Source organism: Akebia trifoliata, chromosome 4, assembly GCF_017979445.1.
Source record: "Akebia trifoliata isolate Shusen 1 chromosome 4, ASM1797944v1, whole genome shotgun sequence".
NCBI lineage: Eukaryota > Viridiplantae > Streptophyta > Magnoliopsida > Ranunculales > Lardizabalaceae > Akebia > Akebia trifoliata.
In genome coordinates, this window is record NC_141378.1 from 15,596,545 (window position 1) to 15,613,902 (window position 17,358).

The following is a 17,358-nucleotide window of genomic DNA, read 5'->3' on the forward strand; positions in this document are numbered from 1 at the left end:
AAAACCATGATCCTCCGCTACTGGTTGCCCTCCATAAAAACTAAAAGTCTAGATGGCGGTTTTATTAGTTTTATTAATAAAGTACAATTTTCCGAATTAATCCCTCCTCTTTCTACAAAATGGCCAAGACTTTTTCACATTTATGCGTGATTAATTAAAATAGATAAGAACTTAATAGTCATTTAAAAAAACGTTCGCGTTAGGTTTATTACATTTCCCGTTCTCAAGGCGTACGGACGCCCTAACATAAATTTCCCCCAAAAAATCAAAAAGTTAATTTCCGTCTCTCTCTCTGTTTTCTAGGTGTTTTGAATTTTCTAGGGTTTCGTTTTTGAATTTTGATCCCTCTCTCTCACCCAATTAAATCGTTATTTCTTATATGATTCATGAATTACTTGATATTAATCTTTAATTTCAAGATCAAAATTCGAAAATTCGATTTCTTTCTGATATGAGAGAGCTGTAAATTTGAAGTTAGCTTTAATGGCGGATCAAGAACAAGAGGACTTACGTATGGCGTTGCGTATGAGTCTTCATTCTCCACCAGAAGCCAAGAGAAGCAAACCAAGAGAAAATGCGGTTGTTTCAACAAGTCCAGAAGAGTCTTCAGATGCAAAAAATCGAAAATTACAGAGAGAAATAATGGCCGCAGCTGCAGAGAAGAGAATGATCACGGCAAACAGAGCTTCTGTTTCAAAGGTAAGCGAGAAGAAATTCAATGTTTCCGAGCTTTTAATAGGAAAAAAGGAGGCAGTTTGCGAGGGAGAGAAGGGAAAAACTTTGAATTTTGGGGAAGAGTTGTCAGCCGAGGATGCAAAACAATTGTTTTCGATGGTGTTTGGGAATGGCGTTTCAAAGCAAATTCTGGCACAATGGAGTAATCAGGGTATCAGGTATGAATTTATAGATGTTGAAGTTGTTTTGATATTTACTTGTTATTGGTATCTTTTAAATTTGAAGGGTTTTAAACAAATAAATCAATAAAATTAAAAAAAAAAATTTCTATTGGTTATGGGGTGTTCAATTCTCCATCAGATAAGTGAGTTTTGTACTCAATTTACCAATTCCTGCTAACTGGGGTTGTAATTGGCTTTTGTTGTTCATGTTCAAAGCATCTCAATTGACTTTTCCGAAGTTTGTCACTTGTATGAGTTACTCCTACATTTTCCTAGGGAAAAAAATTCATGCTATGTACTTCATGTTAGATACATAGATGATGTTCTCCAAATGGTCATCTTTGCAAACCCTAAAGATGCATGCCTATAACATTATAGATTAATATCGCTGGACATACTCATAAAAAAATTTGCCAGGTATTCATTAGTTCACATATTATTACTACCAGAAGGTGGCATGTGCAAAGCACATGTGTCTAAAGGGCTAATTTGTTATGTAAAATATTAATCAAAGGGTGGTTTTGAAGATTACATAGTGAAAAGGGTATTTTTGTAATTTTGAAACTAATCAACATGACTTTAGGGACACCCGATTGCAATTTTCTTGGTTTTTGACCAAAATGACCCTAATTATATTAAGTTTAAATGTAAAGGTAGGGGCATTTGTGGGATCTAAAATTTGGTGTCGAACCACTTCTACTCCATGTTCTCTCATTATAATAGTAAACAAAACTAAATTAAACTGCGCATTGGGAATTCGCTTGGATGTGATTGTTTGTGCCTCACATGTTATTTTATCTAATTTTTTGATGTCACGAACTGTTAAGATGAAAATTTCCTTTTTACAAGTGAGGATTGCTTGTAACATGAGCTATCAAAATTCAAATAGAAGAGTATCTGAGCTATCTAAAATGTTCATCTCCACACGGCCACTAGACCAAGACAGTCCGGGAAAAAGTGAGATGAGTCCCAAATGTTTTGTTCTAGGTAGCACACATACCAAGATGCCTTGGACGAGGCATCTGAGACCAAACTTAGAATCATGCAAGCACTGATCCCGTATGACATATGTTTTACAGGGATCTTTTCCTTGTCTTGGCTAATGTCTATAACACAATAGCAAGTTTTGGAGTAGGCGTCCTTGGTGATCATGCTGTTAGAGATCTTGGTTATACTTCAGATTTTCTTTTCTCTTTTCCTGGTTCCGGCTTTATGTACTTTTATTCCTCTACAGTTGATTTCATATGTTTAGAGTTTATTTGTTAATGTTATGCAAAACATTTCTTATAGGTTTAGCTCTGATCAAGAAACATGTATGGGTCTAGTGCAACATGAAGGAGGCCCTTGTGGGGTGCTAGCAACCATACAAGTAATGTCACAATTTTTTACTTTTAAGCTTGGCGTGTGGATGTTTCGTTTAATGTTTTGTCTATTATTTGTGTTTTGTAGATGCTATCTGATAGTTACTAGACCTTGGAAAATAGTAAAGAAACTTAGTAAGGTTGCAACAACATGGGGATGATTTTATTTGACTTCTAGTTTCTTTTTAACCTAGTTATTACATTGGTGCGTCTTTGTCTACTTTTCTTTGTTGTGCAACACTAAATTCCTTATTTTCCAGATTTGTCTAACTTAGTCTGATTCATTATATGTTAGGAGGATTATTTGAATAATTCAACGATCCTAATTGTCTAACGCTTGATCAAAGTATTCAATGATAAGTATTAGATCTAAAATACTAAAACCAACTCTAGCAAAGATAAAGAATTTGAGGCAAGATTTTGAAAATCTGATGGGTAAGTGCCAATATCGAGACAATGATACGAAAAAGGAAATAGATACAAGGAGATGATGATCAATGATTATGACCGTAGAGAGGGTGATTCTGGTGATTGTAGGTCAGGATTTTATGAAAATTTGAGCATTACCTATTGGAAAAAAAGGTTTTGAGCATAGAATGATAACTCACCTCTGCACTTACTGTTCCTCAAGATTCCTAAGGAGAAGTCTTCTCACAGATCACTAAGGTTTTTTTTTCAAGGTTTTCTCTAGGTGCTTATACAACCTTGTCATTGTTTATTCTTTGAATTCTGAAATTCTTAATTATTTCCTGTGCTGTGGGTTATTGTTGGAACATATCATCATCACAGCATGCTTACAATTTTTTTCCCACACTTGACTTTTTGGTTGCTGAGATGATAAACAATAGAATTAGTCTTGTGTTATGATTTTTGACATAATGATGTCTGTGATATTTTTGGTTCTATAATTTTGTCGCTCCTATTATCATGACAGTTATTCTCATAATTGTCGCTCATAATTTTTGGACCATTTCATAATTTATTAGATAGAAATTTGTCTAACCGTATTTCTGCTTGGCTATACAGGCATTTATCCTCAAATACCTATTGTTTCTTCCGGAGGAATTAGGTAAAAACACAGCCGACATGCCATCACAAAAATTGGTGCCAAGCAGATTTTCCCAGAGTGAATGTGTTTCATTGGATGCTTTTGGTTCCCTGACCGAAGACGGAAAGTCAAGGTGATTATCCTACTCATAAGAATATTATTACCCTATATCAATATAAACTTTGTTATGATCAAATTCAAAATTTGATTTGGTATTGAATTTTACGTTAAAATCTCAAGTTTTATTATTTCAGGAAAGGCCTTTAAATTAATAGAACCTCTAAGGAACTCAACAATCTGCCTTTGTTGGTAGTGATCTATAAGATCATTCTTTTGTTCCCATTTTTTCCCAGCTAAATCCTAGTGTGTTCATTTTTCAAAAAAAAATCTCTTTTGCCTGATGGAGAAATTTTTGTTCGTTGAATATTATTATTATGGGTGATGTTGTTGTACCAAGCTATGGATTTGTTTGTGCCATCTAACATGGCCTGAAATTTGCACACAGCACAGTTCAACGGAATTCTTATAAATCTAATTATATTACAATTCTTTCTCTTAATTTGAATACTGCAATATTTCTTTTCTCAAGTTTGATACCCTTTCATGCTGACCAGGTATCAAATGGACTACTACATGTTACTAAAATAGGACAAAACATCAATGTTTGTTCTCCATAAAGCTTCTGAAAACTTCCAAGAGATACTGACATTAATTTTGATGATTTGTAGTTTTATTGTTTGCTTTCCAACCACACATGATTGTTCATAACCATTTATAGAGCTCTTCCTGAGTGATCTCGGGGTGCAGGAATGTCCTATCCTTTATTTTTATTTTACTTTTTATTTTTCTTTGGGACGGGGGTGAATTTTGTTTCCTGTGTATTTGATTTCTTGGAGAAAGTGGTTTGCTTACATTTGCAATACTCATAAGATCTTCTGCTCTCTCTTGTGTTTCTGTCCAGCTGCATAAAGTATTCTTCTCCAAGACACAACAAAATGCTCTTTCTTAGAGAATAGCCATCATTTAGTTGCGACCCAGATCCACGGGTTCTTGATAGCAGGGATTATGAGGAATTTTCTACTTAGGGTTTCAAGTTACAATTTGCCAGAACTTTCAACCCAAATTAACATTTATCTGTTTTGAGTGTGGAATTCCAGTTGTTTTGTATTCTGTGATACTTATGTTATGGGCTTATAGCTATATTACAAGGATTCCATTTTCTAAGAATTTGCCAGGTCGAACAGTGTGTCCTAATCCACAAGCTAGACATGTGCAGATACATGTTATGTAAGGAATCTTTAATTTATTCAGGAACTGTTATCATCTGTTATTCTTATATTGTTTATATATGATTTCAATGTGTAGCAACTTAACTAAAACATTCTTTCTATATTGCCTACTTAACATGAACTTATATTGATCTGTCATCGTATAATGGACTAATCGTATGATGTTCTTGTGTCATTTTGAACACTGGCTTTCAATAATCTATTGCCTCAAAGGACTCTGCATGTTGACATCCCTTCTGAACTTTTTGCAGAGCTTTGGTTCAAAGTATGGTAGAAATATTGTTTTCATGTGGAAGTAAGAAAAGAGCTGTAATTGTAACTCTCGATGTTCCCAGTTATCGTCCTGAGGAGGTGTCTAGAGAGGGTCAGAATGATGAGGTGAGGGCTTCCTAGTTATTTTTTGATGTTTTTTTAGCAACATTGATTGGTAATGAACCAGATACACATCAGTGTTTTTTCTCCTTCCTGAATCCTGAATCATCATTTATCTACGTGTTTATTTTGCTTATATTTAACTTGCAATGTTGTGTCTACAGATAATTGCAAGAGCCTTGGATGGTCTTCATATTGAATCAGCTTCTGACTTCCAGAATCATCTAAGAGTCAACGCATACACTTCACAGATGAATGCTTTCCATCACCTTATGGGAGTGCTTCCTATTTTCCGAAGTCGTTTGGGAGCAATGTTGTTCCTCATTTCTGCTCTACTTTCTCGTGGACTGGTATGCTTTTTAGCTTAGAACAGCTCTCTTTATAACTAATCTCCAAGTGACTGTATTATCACTTGTGATTTCATAGCTTGACTTATAAGATGGATTAGTGTGTATACACACAACCTAGGATTGAAACTTATGGCACAAAGACAGTATTAATCAGTTATTCCAACTAATCTCCAATTCATCTTCTTAACTAGGCATGTTTAGTATAGTTTTCAAGTTTTGTCATAGGAGATGACGTCTATATAATTCATGCAAGTGAATACGAACATCTTTTAATTCTATTGTTATCTATACTACATTTTGAAGAGAAAACTTGAATTCTTTCTAATAATGATTAATGAGGCTCACCCCTAGAGCTGTGAGCCAATCCTTGGGCTGCCATTTTTCCAGAAAATCCTACAAATAATAAAATATAATGAATGTTAATTCTAGATTTTGAATTTGTCTTTTTCTTCCTTACAGCCATGACCTTTGAGCCAACATATGCCATTTTTTGGCCATTTTACCATTCAACCGTAAACTCTTTATTAGGGGCATATTGAATAAAATATTGTTTAACTATTACTAAAGAAAATGTGTATGCGTGTGTATATATATTCTCATTTCTTTTATGTTTACTATTTAATTGTACAAATAATCAATGCTTTTGAAATATAAGTTTTCCATGTTTATACTTTATAGCACTGGCTTGTCAACTTTGTTATGTTGAATAATTTTTTTGCTAAGAGCTGATGTTCTTTTGTTGCTTGAGACCTTGTTATTAATGCAGTGAAAGTGTTTCTTGTAATAGGAGTTTGCTCAAGCTGATAGGGATGATCCTAGCTTACCATTAGTCACTGCTCCATTTGGACACGCCTCACAGGTATTCATACATGTCACTGTAGGATGCATGTATCATGTTTTCATGCACGAGTTTGCATTTAAATCATGTCCTAGGATTTGATTGAATCAGGAAATAATGCATATGTTGCCCTTGCTTCGTATTGAACAGGAAATTGTGAACCTATTGCTTTGTGGACAAGCCGTGCCCAATGTGTTTGATGGGAGAATGAATTTAGATGGTGGAATATGTCTGAAGGGCATACCTACTAGTGTGGAAGTTGGATTCCTTACTCTGCTGGAATCCCTCTATTTGTGTAAGGTTGGCCAGCATTTGAAATTCCCAAAGTGGCCGATCTGGGTTGTTGGAAGCGAGTCCCATTACTCTGTTCTTTTCGCTCTTGAGACTAGTGTTCAAGATGAGAACGAACTTGAAGTGCGGGAGTCACAGATTCGAAAAGCATTTGATGCTCAAGATCAGAGCGGAGGAGGAGGTTTTGTCAGCATAGAAGGTCTTCGTCATGTACTAAGGGAAACAAGTATTAACCTCCCACATGAGAAGCTCAACCAACTTTGCAGTATGGGCTTCATAGTTTGGACCGAATTCTGGCAAGTTTTGCTGGAGTTAGATAAGAGCTTGGGAGGTCTGAAGGACTCAACAGGACTGATGGGCAAGAAGGTTTTTGATCTCTACCATTTTAACGGGATTGCAAAGTCGGTGTTGAGTGGCAGCCAAGCTACATCGAGGGGTGAGAGTCCGTTGCAGAGACCGAGGCTCTCGAAATTGAGGGTTTCAGTTCCCCTGAGGTGGACACCTGCTGAGTTTATGACAGGTGTTGCATTGCCTCCAAGCTCAGCTGGGGACGGTCCTAGTGAGAAAGACACCGCGATTGAAGTGACAAAGCCCGAGCCACCTCAGCATGCACCGTTAGTGGATTGCATTAGAACCCGGTGGCCCCGAGCCATATGCAATTGGGTTGGAGATCCCCCAAGTATAGTCTGAGTGGATTTTTTTTACAAGCTGTTGTTGTAGGAAACACAGATGGATAGAAAAGTGAGTTGAAGAGAAGCAGAGTAAGAAGTAGGCTCAATTATTTACAGTGACTGCATCGTCAGCAAGGGAGGAGTATCACATTTCTGAAGTAAATTGCTGTAATTTTTCACAATCTTCTTATTCCCTTGTTAGTTTATGAAGGGAAGAAACAATTCCCTGAAACTTTATTAATAATTAAGGCAATTTTTATTTGATTTTGATTCTTATTTACTAGGGAAGCTTTGCAGGTCTTTAATAAAAAGTAGATTGTTTCTGGTATCAGTTTCTAGTTGTAATGTTTTTTTTGGTTTGGTTCTGTTCTTTGTTCTTGAATCTTCACTGATACGTGCAAGTTGTTTTCTCTCCATTAATGTTTTCTTGCCAGGTTGATTTATATGTGAGTCATGCTGGAGTAACATTAAAATTGACATCGATTCTTGCATTGCTGATGAGGAGGTGCACACATATCCATAGATGCTTTTCACTTGAATGTCGATGAAAAACATCTATGGTTCCACGTCAGCAATGTGAGAATCGATTTCAATTTTAGTGTTACTTCAGCATTTTCCTTTATATTTTCCCCTAATATGTTTGATTGTGGGTGGAAAATGGTTTTCCACCTTAAACAAAATGTCCAATACATGAGGGATTGGATTTCCCACCTTGACCCAGGGATTTTGAAATCCAGCTTGATTTTCCGTACACTCTCTCTTTCTCAACCATTCTCTCTCTCTTCAGAAACCCTCCATTGTAGTTCTCTCTCTCTCTCTCTCTCCTTCTTGCCACCGTAGAAACCCTCATTTCTCTCCACTGTACCAAAATCCTCCATTTCAGCCTCTCTGCAACTCTCATCTGTAAAACTATCAGATAACGAACAACTAGATCCAGATCTTCATCTACAATAATGAAGGAAAACTCGAATCCGATTCTACAGCAGAGCATGTCAAGAAGGAAATAAAAGTTTGAACCATCTCTCTCTTCCCTTGTTCTTGGTCTTCTTCTTATCCTCTGTTTGCAATAAAAGGTTGAACCATCTCTCTCTTCCCTTGTTCTTGGTCTTCTTTCTTCTTATCCTCTGTTTGCAGGATTGCCCATTGCCCTGGTTCTCCTCTGTTTGCCACACTTTCTCTCTTAGTCAGAGGGAGGTTGCAATCAAAGGGTGGAATTCGTTTTTCCACTCCCTCCGATTTTCCATGGTTATTGTCCCACAGATTTCAAGGTCGATGAAATTGAAAATCTTTGCAATCAAACATACCGTGCACCAAATGACACCAATCCTATGTTTTTCACTTGTTCATCACACTTGGTGGGCCCAATCTTGGGCAAAAGATCATAAACTGAAAATCGGCAATCTTAACCATAGTAACCAAGTTCCGATTCCGAATTATTTGGCAGCGGTTCAGTTCATCTAATTTGTATAAGTGTATCAAAGTTTCTTCAAAAGTTTGGAAAATTTTGAGGATTATACAAATGATGTTTTTGGGTTTCTTACCCAAATCCTTTTACATTCAACCTCAAAAAGTATTTGTCCTTGAGATTTGAATGTTGAACAAAATAAAATATAGAAAATAAAAGGTATTTTATATAGATATATTATATTTAGTGATTAATCAATAAATTGTCATTGATTTAATTGTCCAATCTATTTTTCGGTGAATTTTGGAAAATTTTGAAGAATAGTCTTGGTCGTCCAATCAGTGATTGAAACTTGAATGGAGAAAACATTGTTATTAGTGATTGCGAGATATGCTCATGTCAGGCTCGGATCATCCGACCACTCAACACTGCGTTGGTAAAAACAAATTATTACCAAATCAGGTGTATGACCATTTTCATAAATATTAAAAATTGATTGGTTCAGTGAGTTTTTTCTCCCCCTTTTATTTAAAGAGCTTCTATTGCCACACCAACTTTTGCTAACACCACCCCAAGATGTGTGCTAATTCTTTGGTGATTTACATATGTATTGGGGTGGCTTTAGCAAAAGTTGGTGTGGCAATAAAAACTCTCTTTATTTATCTTTTTAGCATTCTATGGCGATGAGGAGGTTTGCATTAGAGTGATGATCAATATACAATCTTCCTCCTAGTAAGCCAAACATAGCCACACACGAACGCAAGCGAAAAGGCACAACACACTCTACATAAGTCATGGCTGCCCAAAGCATCCCATAAATCATACTTCCTTTTTCATATATATATACACTCATAAAAGGGCAAAATAATTTAAAGTGTTTTAAACATAGAAAGTGATCGAGATGGGCAATCCTGTCGTTGGTTCTACTCTATGCATGCATGTACATTTGTTCCAAGAGAGATTTGAGAGCCCACCACACATACCTCAGTGTGTGCGCTATATATGTGAAGTATGAACAATTGAAGCAAATGTCTAAGACCCACGACCTTGTTTAAGCAGCAAATCTTTCATCTCTCTGTAACTTCCAAGCTCTTCCAATGCTTTGGCAGTTGTTTTCAAAGTGAGAAACCTAGAAGATGTTGAACTCACATCAGGATCTATGATGCTTTTGTTCCGAGTTTCAGGTTTGGAAATTTGTGGTGGTGACTTGTTCAAGTTTGAGGAGCTTTGGCAGAGTGGTGGGGCTGTCTGTAACATGTGCACAAGGGAACCGATAGCAGCATTTTGGGATTGTCTTAGTGGGAGTCTTCCACGTTCTATAGGCTCATTGAATTGCCCTTTGCCATCAAAAGATTGAGACCTGGAAGCACCATGTATAAACAGTAGTTGAGTTGAACAGCTCAAGAATACGATACAAAAATTTGAAGTTGGACAAACCCTTTACTAACTGAGTACAAATTCAATTCTTTGAAAAAGAAAAGAAAAAAAAGCATAATGTGAACACAAATTTAGGGACCAAAATACAACTCTTCGAATTATAACAAAAAAACATTATGCGAACACAAATTTATTTTATTAATCAGGAAGTGAATTTAAGCTTATTTTTTATTCCAAGAGTTGACTAACGAGTCCAACTTTGAAGCAGGCCACTTCAAAATTCTGGAGGAACCCTCACCAAAACATGACATGTGTCTTTTTTAATTTATTTCACGCCCCTACTTTTCTGCTAATATTTGAGATACCTCATTGGAGACACCATGTGTAATCTAAGGGAGGGGTTCTACTGAAATTTTAAAGCGGGTTGGCTGTTTCAAAGTTTTTTCCTTGACTAACAAGGTGTTTTCACCTTCAAGGCTATTACAGTTTTGAACAAATGAAGGTCATTTAAGTTTTCTAATGCCATTATACTTCTTCAGACCTTCAACCCAAACAACCACTGAACCACGCAATGCTATCCAACCCACTCGTGACCCTAAACAACCATATGTTCGACTACATCAGCATTAAATACATACTAATTCATTAGCATTAAATAAGTACTAATTAGCAAAACATGAGACTGTTCTAAAGGTATGAGAAATAAACCAAGATATCTACCATCCAATTCGAATCTTGTAGTTTCTGGAGGGATGTCATTATTCACAAAAAACAATAATGGGGAAAGTGGTTGCTATTTTGACTTGTGAGCATATAATTTGGGATTACGAGCATATTTAAATGAGTTTATTTTGAGGATCCCAATAAAAGTCGGACTTTTTCTACTCAAGAGCAATGAACAATCAATGTTAAAGCAGCATGAACGTTGAAAGTTCAAAATGAATGAGAAGACCCAAAAGAACGTGGATTGAGGCAATGAGAGCAAATACGAACCACTGGTAATAACAAAAGACAAATTTTGGACCATTAAATGAACAGGATCTGTTCAATCAATCCCCAATTTTGGAATAAGGCTGTAATGGTGATGATTTACCAACCAAAAGAAATGTATGAGGAGTTAATATCAGGCAGCGAAGGAAATATCAGTAAACTAATAAGAGAACACCAATAAATGATTGTTCAAGAATCATACCTAGTAAGTGGATCCCATATATCATCATCATCCACAACACGTGAAATTCTTGCTGAACTTTTGGCCGATATCTTTGCTCTAGAAAGATTTCCAATTTCATCTTTCTCCAAAGAATTCATCTAAAGCAGACAAAAGTAGGCATCATGAAGCATACAAGTTTTGAAAAAAAGAATAAAAGAAAACGTAAAAGCTCAGAGGTCATGGCTATGAAAAAGGGGTTAACAACACAATACCTTCTGTGTTGTTGCATCACTCTGAGTATCTCCAAATCTCTTAAGAGCTCTAGCATTATGAATAGAACCACCCATCCTTGAGCCGCTACGAGGAGATAGAGATGGGTCATTATTGTTGGGTAACAATGGAAATGGGTGATTTTCGGACCCATGTGGCACCAAAGGAAGAGAAAGAAACCTCAAAAGGGGATCAATTGTAGGGCTCCCAACATAATCAGATACAAATTGTGTGGACATCGGGATTAATGGCTCAAGCCTCACATCCAATAGAGTTGGCCGATACAGCACTGACAGACGAAGCCTACAACAAGAAGTATCTACGGGAGTGAACCCAAATTTCTTCATCTCAGCTTCCTCTCTATGGGTTAATGGCTCAACAAAAGAAGATACCCTATGAACAAGGCAAAATGTGTTGATTTGGTTCGACAAATTAAGGTCACGAAAGAGTTTGTAGGCGGGTAAGATCTTAACAGTTAGATACAACGATCTTAACAGTATAATTGACTTCTTGTACAATGAGTGAGAATCAGAACCACCATTTCTCTTCCCCCTCAAACTCGAACTAGAATTAGAATCTCTACTCTTTCGAGTCTCATACTCTACAACCCATCTCTCTATAATCTTCTCTCCATTGTCCTGCCCATAATTCCTATAATTCGAAAACCTCTCTTTCAAAGAGAGTTTCTTTATTGGTTTACTAGCGAGAACCACATCGATAAACATAGGTTGGAGATTGTTCTGGTGAAAGAGATCGAAATTCTCTAAAGCTTCCGGGCATTCTCGAAGGGCTAAATTGAACCATTTATCCCTCTTGTTGACACTCAAAGACGAAGAATTACGCCTAGATAAACAAGGAGACCTTGATTCAAGTATTATGTGAAGGGCTTTGGCGAAGAACTCAGTAATTATTTTCTCCATTTCTGCTAGTTCCGGGTGAAGATTGGTCTTAGATGAAGAACCCATAATTCTCACTAAAAATCTAAATAAACTGCTTCATGACTGATAAAACTTGAAATTCTCTAGTAAAAGCTACAAAATTCACCAAATAAGATGAAACCAATAAACCCTAGAATTCTAATTGAACAAGAGAGAGAACTCGAACAGTTTTGCAGAGAAAACCCTAGATATCAGACGAATTATAACTTCAACTCCAAAATAATTCGCAAAGAAGAAGATTTTGTGAGAGAGAGAGAGAGAGAGTACCGTTTACATGTTTTTGTTTATATATATATATATATTTTTATAATTTGAAGAACCCTAATTTGGTTGGGTTTGAATACGTTGAGGATACAGAGAACAAGTAAGATAATTACGGATATGTCCCGATTTGTAAGGAACTTCGAAGTCTTCCGTCAGCTTCTAAAAGACTATACAGAAAGGAGGAAACAGAGCAGAAGGAACAAGGAAGACACGGTTTAACAGACCGGATTTTTTATCGGGTCTAAAGGTGTCGAGTCCGGTTTGGACCGGTCGAATCGCCCTAAAGTCAATAATTCTCAACCGGTTAAACCGATCATAAACTGCACTCCTTGGGCCTCACTACTTTCTTCAAGACTTTCCTTTAGGGGTTGTTCTCCTTGATTTGAAAAGCTGACTCAAAAAATTAATTCTTGAAAGGGAAGATTTCTTTTGTTTGCGAGCAGGTTGGAGTTTGCAAAGTCTACTCTTCTGAGCATCAAGGTTTTTTCGTGCAATTGCTTTGTTAATCCATCCTTGATTGTTAAGGAGATAGAGAGAATGTGTGTTAGATTTCTTTGGTATGGTCCAGACAATCACAGGAGTAATAGCTTGGTCAATTGGGAAGACATTTGTAGACCTTTCAAAGAAGGAGGCTTGGGATTGGAAAACATCTCTGCTTGGAATTTAACCGTAATCTCTAGATATGCTTGGATGATTGCCTTTAACAAAAACATGCTATGGAGCAGATGGGTGAAACACCACCTTGTCAAAAACGAGAACTTCTAGACTCTCAAAATTCCAAGGGAAGAGTCATGAAGCTGGAGGAAAATTCTTAAAGGTAGGAAGTTAGCCTTAGACAACACATTACACTTGATCAGCAATGGAAGACCTACTTCTTTGTGGGTGACCCTTGACACCCATCATGGATTTTAAATTTTGATTTTCTTAAAGAACTAGCCCACGATTCGCTAGTTGGTCCTAAAGCAATGGTTTCAGCCATTATTAGAAATGATAGCTAGAGCATTCCTATGAGGAGGGAGTCCTATTTGTCTGATATTTCTTCCCTCCTTGGTTAAATTCCCATCATTGATGGAATTTCGGATCAAGTGATTTGGAAGGGCAATGCAAATGTCTTATACTCGGTTAGTTCAGCGGTGAAACATTTGTCTTCCCATTCTAGTCAACCTATTTGGGAGCACATGGTTTGGAACAACAGCAGCATTCCTAGACAGAATTTTATAACATGGCTTTCCCTCAAAGGTAAATTAAAACCTTGAAAAAACTCAAGTCTTGGGGCTTAACTGTTGATGCGACTTGCTGACTTTGTAGAACCCATGAAGAAAACACCAACCACATTCTTAATGGATGCCAATATGCGAAATGAATATGAACCGAAATTCTTAAGAAGTGCTTGGTGAGTAGAATTGTTGGAGAGTGGACTTATGAGGTAGAATGGGCTGTCATAAGCTTTAAATGAGGTGCTCCTATCTAAATAATTAAAAAGGTAGTCTTTTATGCATTTATTTACCACATATGGAGGGAAAGATGCAATAGGATCTAAGAAGGCAGATTCAATGAACCGGATCAAGTGCTTCGGAAAATTGTTGAAGATGTTAAAATTAAATTTGAGGACACCTTGACCGAGGTAGAAGACTCTGACCACAACAGATCTTTCTTGCATGCTTGGGGTACTAACACCATTTTTGTTCACAAGCCAAGTACCTTCTGCTCTTTGTTGAAATCAAATCAGGGAGTGTATGCCCTTAACATTGATGGTTCGTATTTGAAAACTAGAGGAGGCTCTAGGGTGGTCTTTCGAGACAAAGATGGTGAGATTGTGGCGACAGTAGCTAGGTGTGAAGACCCAAAATCGATTATATACCATGATATGCAAGGTATTCTTTATGGGTTAAAGCTCACAAGATCCAAAAGATTTTCTAAAATCCTAGTTCAATCGGACTTCATTATAGCTGTTAAGATTTTAATTGGCAAATGAAACACCCCTTAGTACGTCTAGCACTTGGTTGTGTCGATTAAGAGCTTATTGGCCGGCTTCGACGCTATAAGTTTCATGCATGCATTTAGAGAAGCCAATAAGGTGACTGACTACCTTGCTTATTTTCTTTTCTCTTCGGGTTGTTCAAAGATCGCTTGTGGATCTTCGCCTTCTCTTTTTTCTAAAAGAGACTGTCTTTTCCTGAGGTTGTAGCTGGTCTGGGTCTGCCTTAGTCCTGTTGACCTTTCCACAAAAAAAAAAAGCTCTACACATCACAAAATCAGTCTCATTGGTGATTTCTACCCGTCAAATTTGATCAATTTTCATCGTGGCTGAAATGTGAAAAATCCATTTCTAGACATGGGCCTGGCTGGCCCATTATTAATATCTCAAATCCAATGACCAAATATATCCATGGCAGTGTGACCCCAAAAATTAGTTTGCCACGTGGCTAATTTTGGTGTGTGTGGGTCATTGGAGTTCAACGAACCTTATTGGGGCTACCACTTAGCACATAAGTGTTTTAATTGACAAAGTTTCCAACTGGGGTTGTTTAGTGGGCTAGGATTGCAGGATAGAAGTAAATAGCTGGGTTCATAAAGCCCAGCCCATGTTTTGTCTGTTTCCAACATGGGCTATGTAAGAAGCATTTTACAGTAGGGTGGAACGAGGCCTGTCCCAACTTGATTTTAAAATTATGTATCCAAGTAGCGTTGTCAATGGGCCAGACCATAAACAATCCCATGATAATTGGGCCTCAATATATTATCTCTAGACCGAACCACGTAATGGTCAGAGACAAATAAAAATCATTGATGTCCAATTCCATTCATGAAAAAATCTACCACAATAATTTTTTGTAAACCATTTTTGATGGGGTTAGAAGCTTCAGAATGGGCTGATTTTTTGTGAGGATGATCTCTATAGTGAGAAGATCATCATCACCAAAACTCAGCCCATTCTGAAACTTTTAACCCCAATTTACAAGTTGAAATATCGTGGACCGTCAATTTGTTAAACCACTTTTGATGAGGTTAAACGTTTCAGAATGAGATGATTTTTGGTGAGGATGATTTCTATGGTGAGGAGATCATCCTCACCAAAAATCCATTCCGAAACTTCTAACTCATATAAGACAAAAATCAATTTCATAGATTTTATCACAATTATATTGTCCCATGAACTGTCCCCAATATTTTACATTATTTTACATTTAGTAAAGCCTATTTAAATCTTACTAAGGGTCTTAAGCTCACATCTTGGCACCCAAAAACATGATCCGATGTCATAGGCTAGCAAAGAATGAAATTCTAAGAATTTTGAATTTTTTTATTATTTTTCACCGTTAAATTTTAATTTTAAGTTTTGAGAGCTCGGTAGTCATCCATTTTCAACACCTTGGATTAAGCTACAAAAATATTTTTTACAAAAAATAAATAATTTTGGATATGAGTTTTTCTATGAAATCTAGAAAGATGTTGTGTTCGATTGTCGATGTGGTAATCCATGTGGGCTTAACAACCCTTAGTTAAGATTTGATGTTTTCCATTTTTTAATATTAAAATAACTAGTCTTGTAGGCTCTCTCCATGTAGAGAGTGGAACCCCACTCTTTATTTTAACGTTTACTTTTAAAGAGTTTCTTGGAGAAAAAATTTCACTTTTCACTTTTTAAAATAAAGAGGCAATAGACTTTAAAGAGTTTGTTGGAGTCGTTCTAAGTTATTTATGATGGGAAATGAATGTGTCAAACGTTGCCTAATTGCATTGTTGACTGATTGACCTTTCTTTTTGTTTATTGGTCTAATTGATCTTTCTTCGAATGATAATAGAAATTTAAATTAAAGTAATAAGATAAATTTAAATAACAATTTTTATATTTAAAAATGTATTTAATAAAGGATAATAGTAATCAATTTACATATAGATGCCTAAGACCATGCCTCAAGAAGCAAAGCTCTTGAGTTTGAACCTCTCTTAGGGGTCACACTCAAGAATTTATCCTAAAAATGACTTGGTGCATGTGGGGGAAAGGGATTGGATGTGGCTCGAGAATTTGTCGGGTGGTCTAAGAGGCTTGGATACCTCGGTTTATAAAAAATCAATTTATATATTGTAATTAATAATGACATTTGAATAATTATTAAATAGATTTAAAAATAGTTAAGGGAAAATTATAAAATAGATTTTTTTAAATAAGGAAGAATGATAAGTATCGTAAACTTGGGCTCAAGCTCATAGCTCAACTACCCTCAATTGATATTCAAAGGATTTTTTTCAAAAGATTTGATGTTATAAAACAGCGAGATCGAGTGAACGAGTCATATATTGTAGAGACACGATTTAATTCATTCTCACTTCTGGTGACTTAATCATAGATGCATATATTCTCACCAGTGTCTATGTGTAATTATTTTGGTTGACGCAATCCCACAGTAGATCGAGTTGAGAAAAAATAACCAGCAAGAAATCAAGAAGATTGAGTTTAACAATCTTGGACTTGGAAAAGAGAACTTCCAAATCTCCTTACATGTATTTCTTCCAAGACTGACCTGATATATCAAATGTTAAAATCCAAAAGGTGATTATAGCTCTCTATAATAAGTAAAATATGATAGAACTAAGCAAAACGTGATCTAACAATTAAAGACACCGCAACTAAATTTTGACATGTGTTAGTCGTGTGCATAAGAGCTTCCACAAAACTTTGGAAAAAATAATAATAAATTTCAAATATGATGTAAGTGAGATATAGTAATATAGTATGACCTAACAAAAGATTTTCAAATACTATATAAGCATAACTAAATAACTTAAAAGAGGTGCAATTTTCTTAGAAATACCTTGTTACTCTGTCAAAA

General features: G+C 36.2%; 2 protein-coding genes across 2 annotated transcripts; one reads left to right on the forward strand and one right to left on the reverse strand.

The window, feature by feature from the left end:
• The first annotated feature begins 230 nt into the window (after positions 1–230).
• On the forward strand, positions 231–7,399 carry LOC147404106 (ubiquitin interaction motif-containing protein). The gene is made up of 7 exons (XM_086439954.1): positions 231–893; positions 2,187–2,265; positions 3,284–3,438; positions 4,846–4,972; positions 5,131–5,316; positions 6,104–6,175; positions 6,305–7,399. The coding sequence occupies exons 1-7, from the start codon at positions 484–486 to the stop codon at positions 7,133–7,135; spliced, it is 1,860 nt and encodes a 619-aa protein (XP_086296080.1). The 5' UTR covers positions 231–483; the 3' UTR covers positions 7,136–7,399.
• A 1,891-nt stretch (positions 7,400–9,290) lies between these two features.
• On the reverse strand, positions 9,291–13,072 carry LOC147404107 (autophagy-related protein 13b-like). The gene is made up of 3 exons (XM_086439955.1): positions 11,324–13,072; positions 11,091–11,209; positions 9,291–9,881 (listed from the first exon to the last, which is right to left on the reverse strand). The coding sequence occupies exons 1-3, from the start codon at positions 12,284–12,286 to the stop codon at positions 9,554–9,556; spliced, it is 1,410 nt and encodes a 469-aa protein (XP_086296081.1). The 5' UTR covers positions 12,287–13,072; the 3' UTR covers positions 9,291–9,553.
• Positions 13,073–17,358: the final 4,286 nt, after the last annotated feature.

Excerpts from the sequence above, each read along its gene's own strand:
- LOC147404106 (XM_086439954.1), top strand. The coding sequence starts at position 484 with ATGGCGGATCAAGAACAAGAGGACTTACGTATGGCGTTGCGTATGAGT. Across the intron at positions 3,439-4,845 it reads ACCGAAGACGGAAAGTCAAG|AGCTTTGGTTCAAAGTATGG; the intron begins GTGATTATCCTA and ends AACTTTTTGCAG. Across the intron at positions 6,176-6,304 it reads CATTTGGACACGCCTCACAG|GAAATTGTGAACCTATTGCT; the intron begins GTATTCATACAT and ends CGTATTGAACAG.
- LOC147404107 (XM_086439955.1), bottom strand. The coding sequence starts at position 12,286 with ATGGGTTCTTCATCTAAGACCAATCTTCACCCGGAACTAGCAGAAATG. Across the intron at positions 11,210-11,323 it reads GTGATGCAACAACACAGAAG|ATGAATTCTTTGGAGAAAGA; the intron begins GTATTGTGTTGT and ends TGTCTGCTTTAG. Across the intron at positions 9,882-11,090 it reads ATATGGGATCCACTTACTAG|GTCTCAATCTTTTGATGGCA; the intron begins GTATGATTCTTG and ends TGGTGCTTCCAG.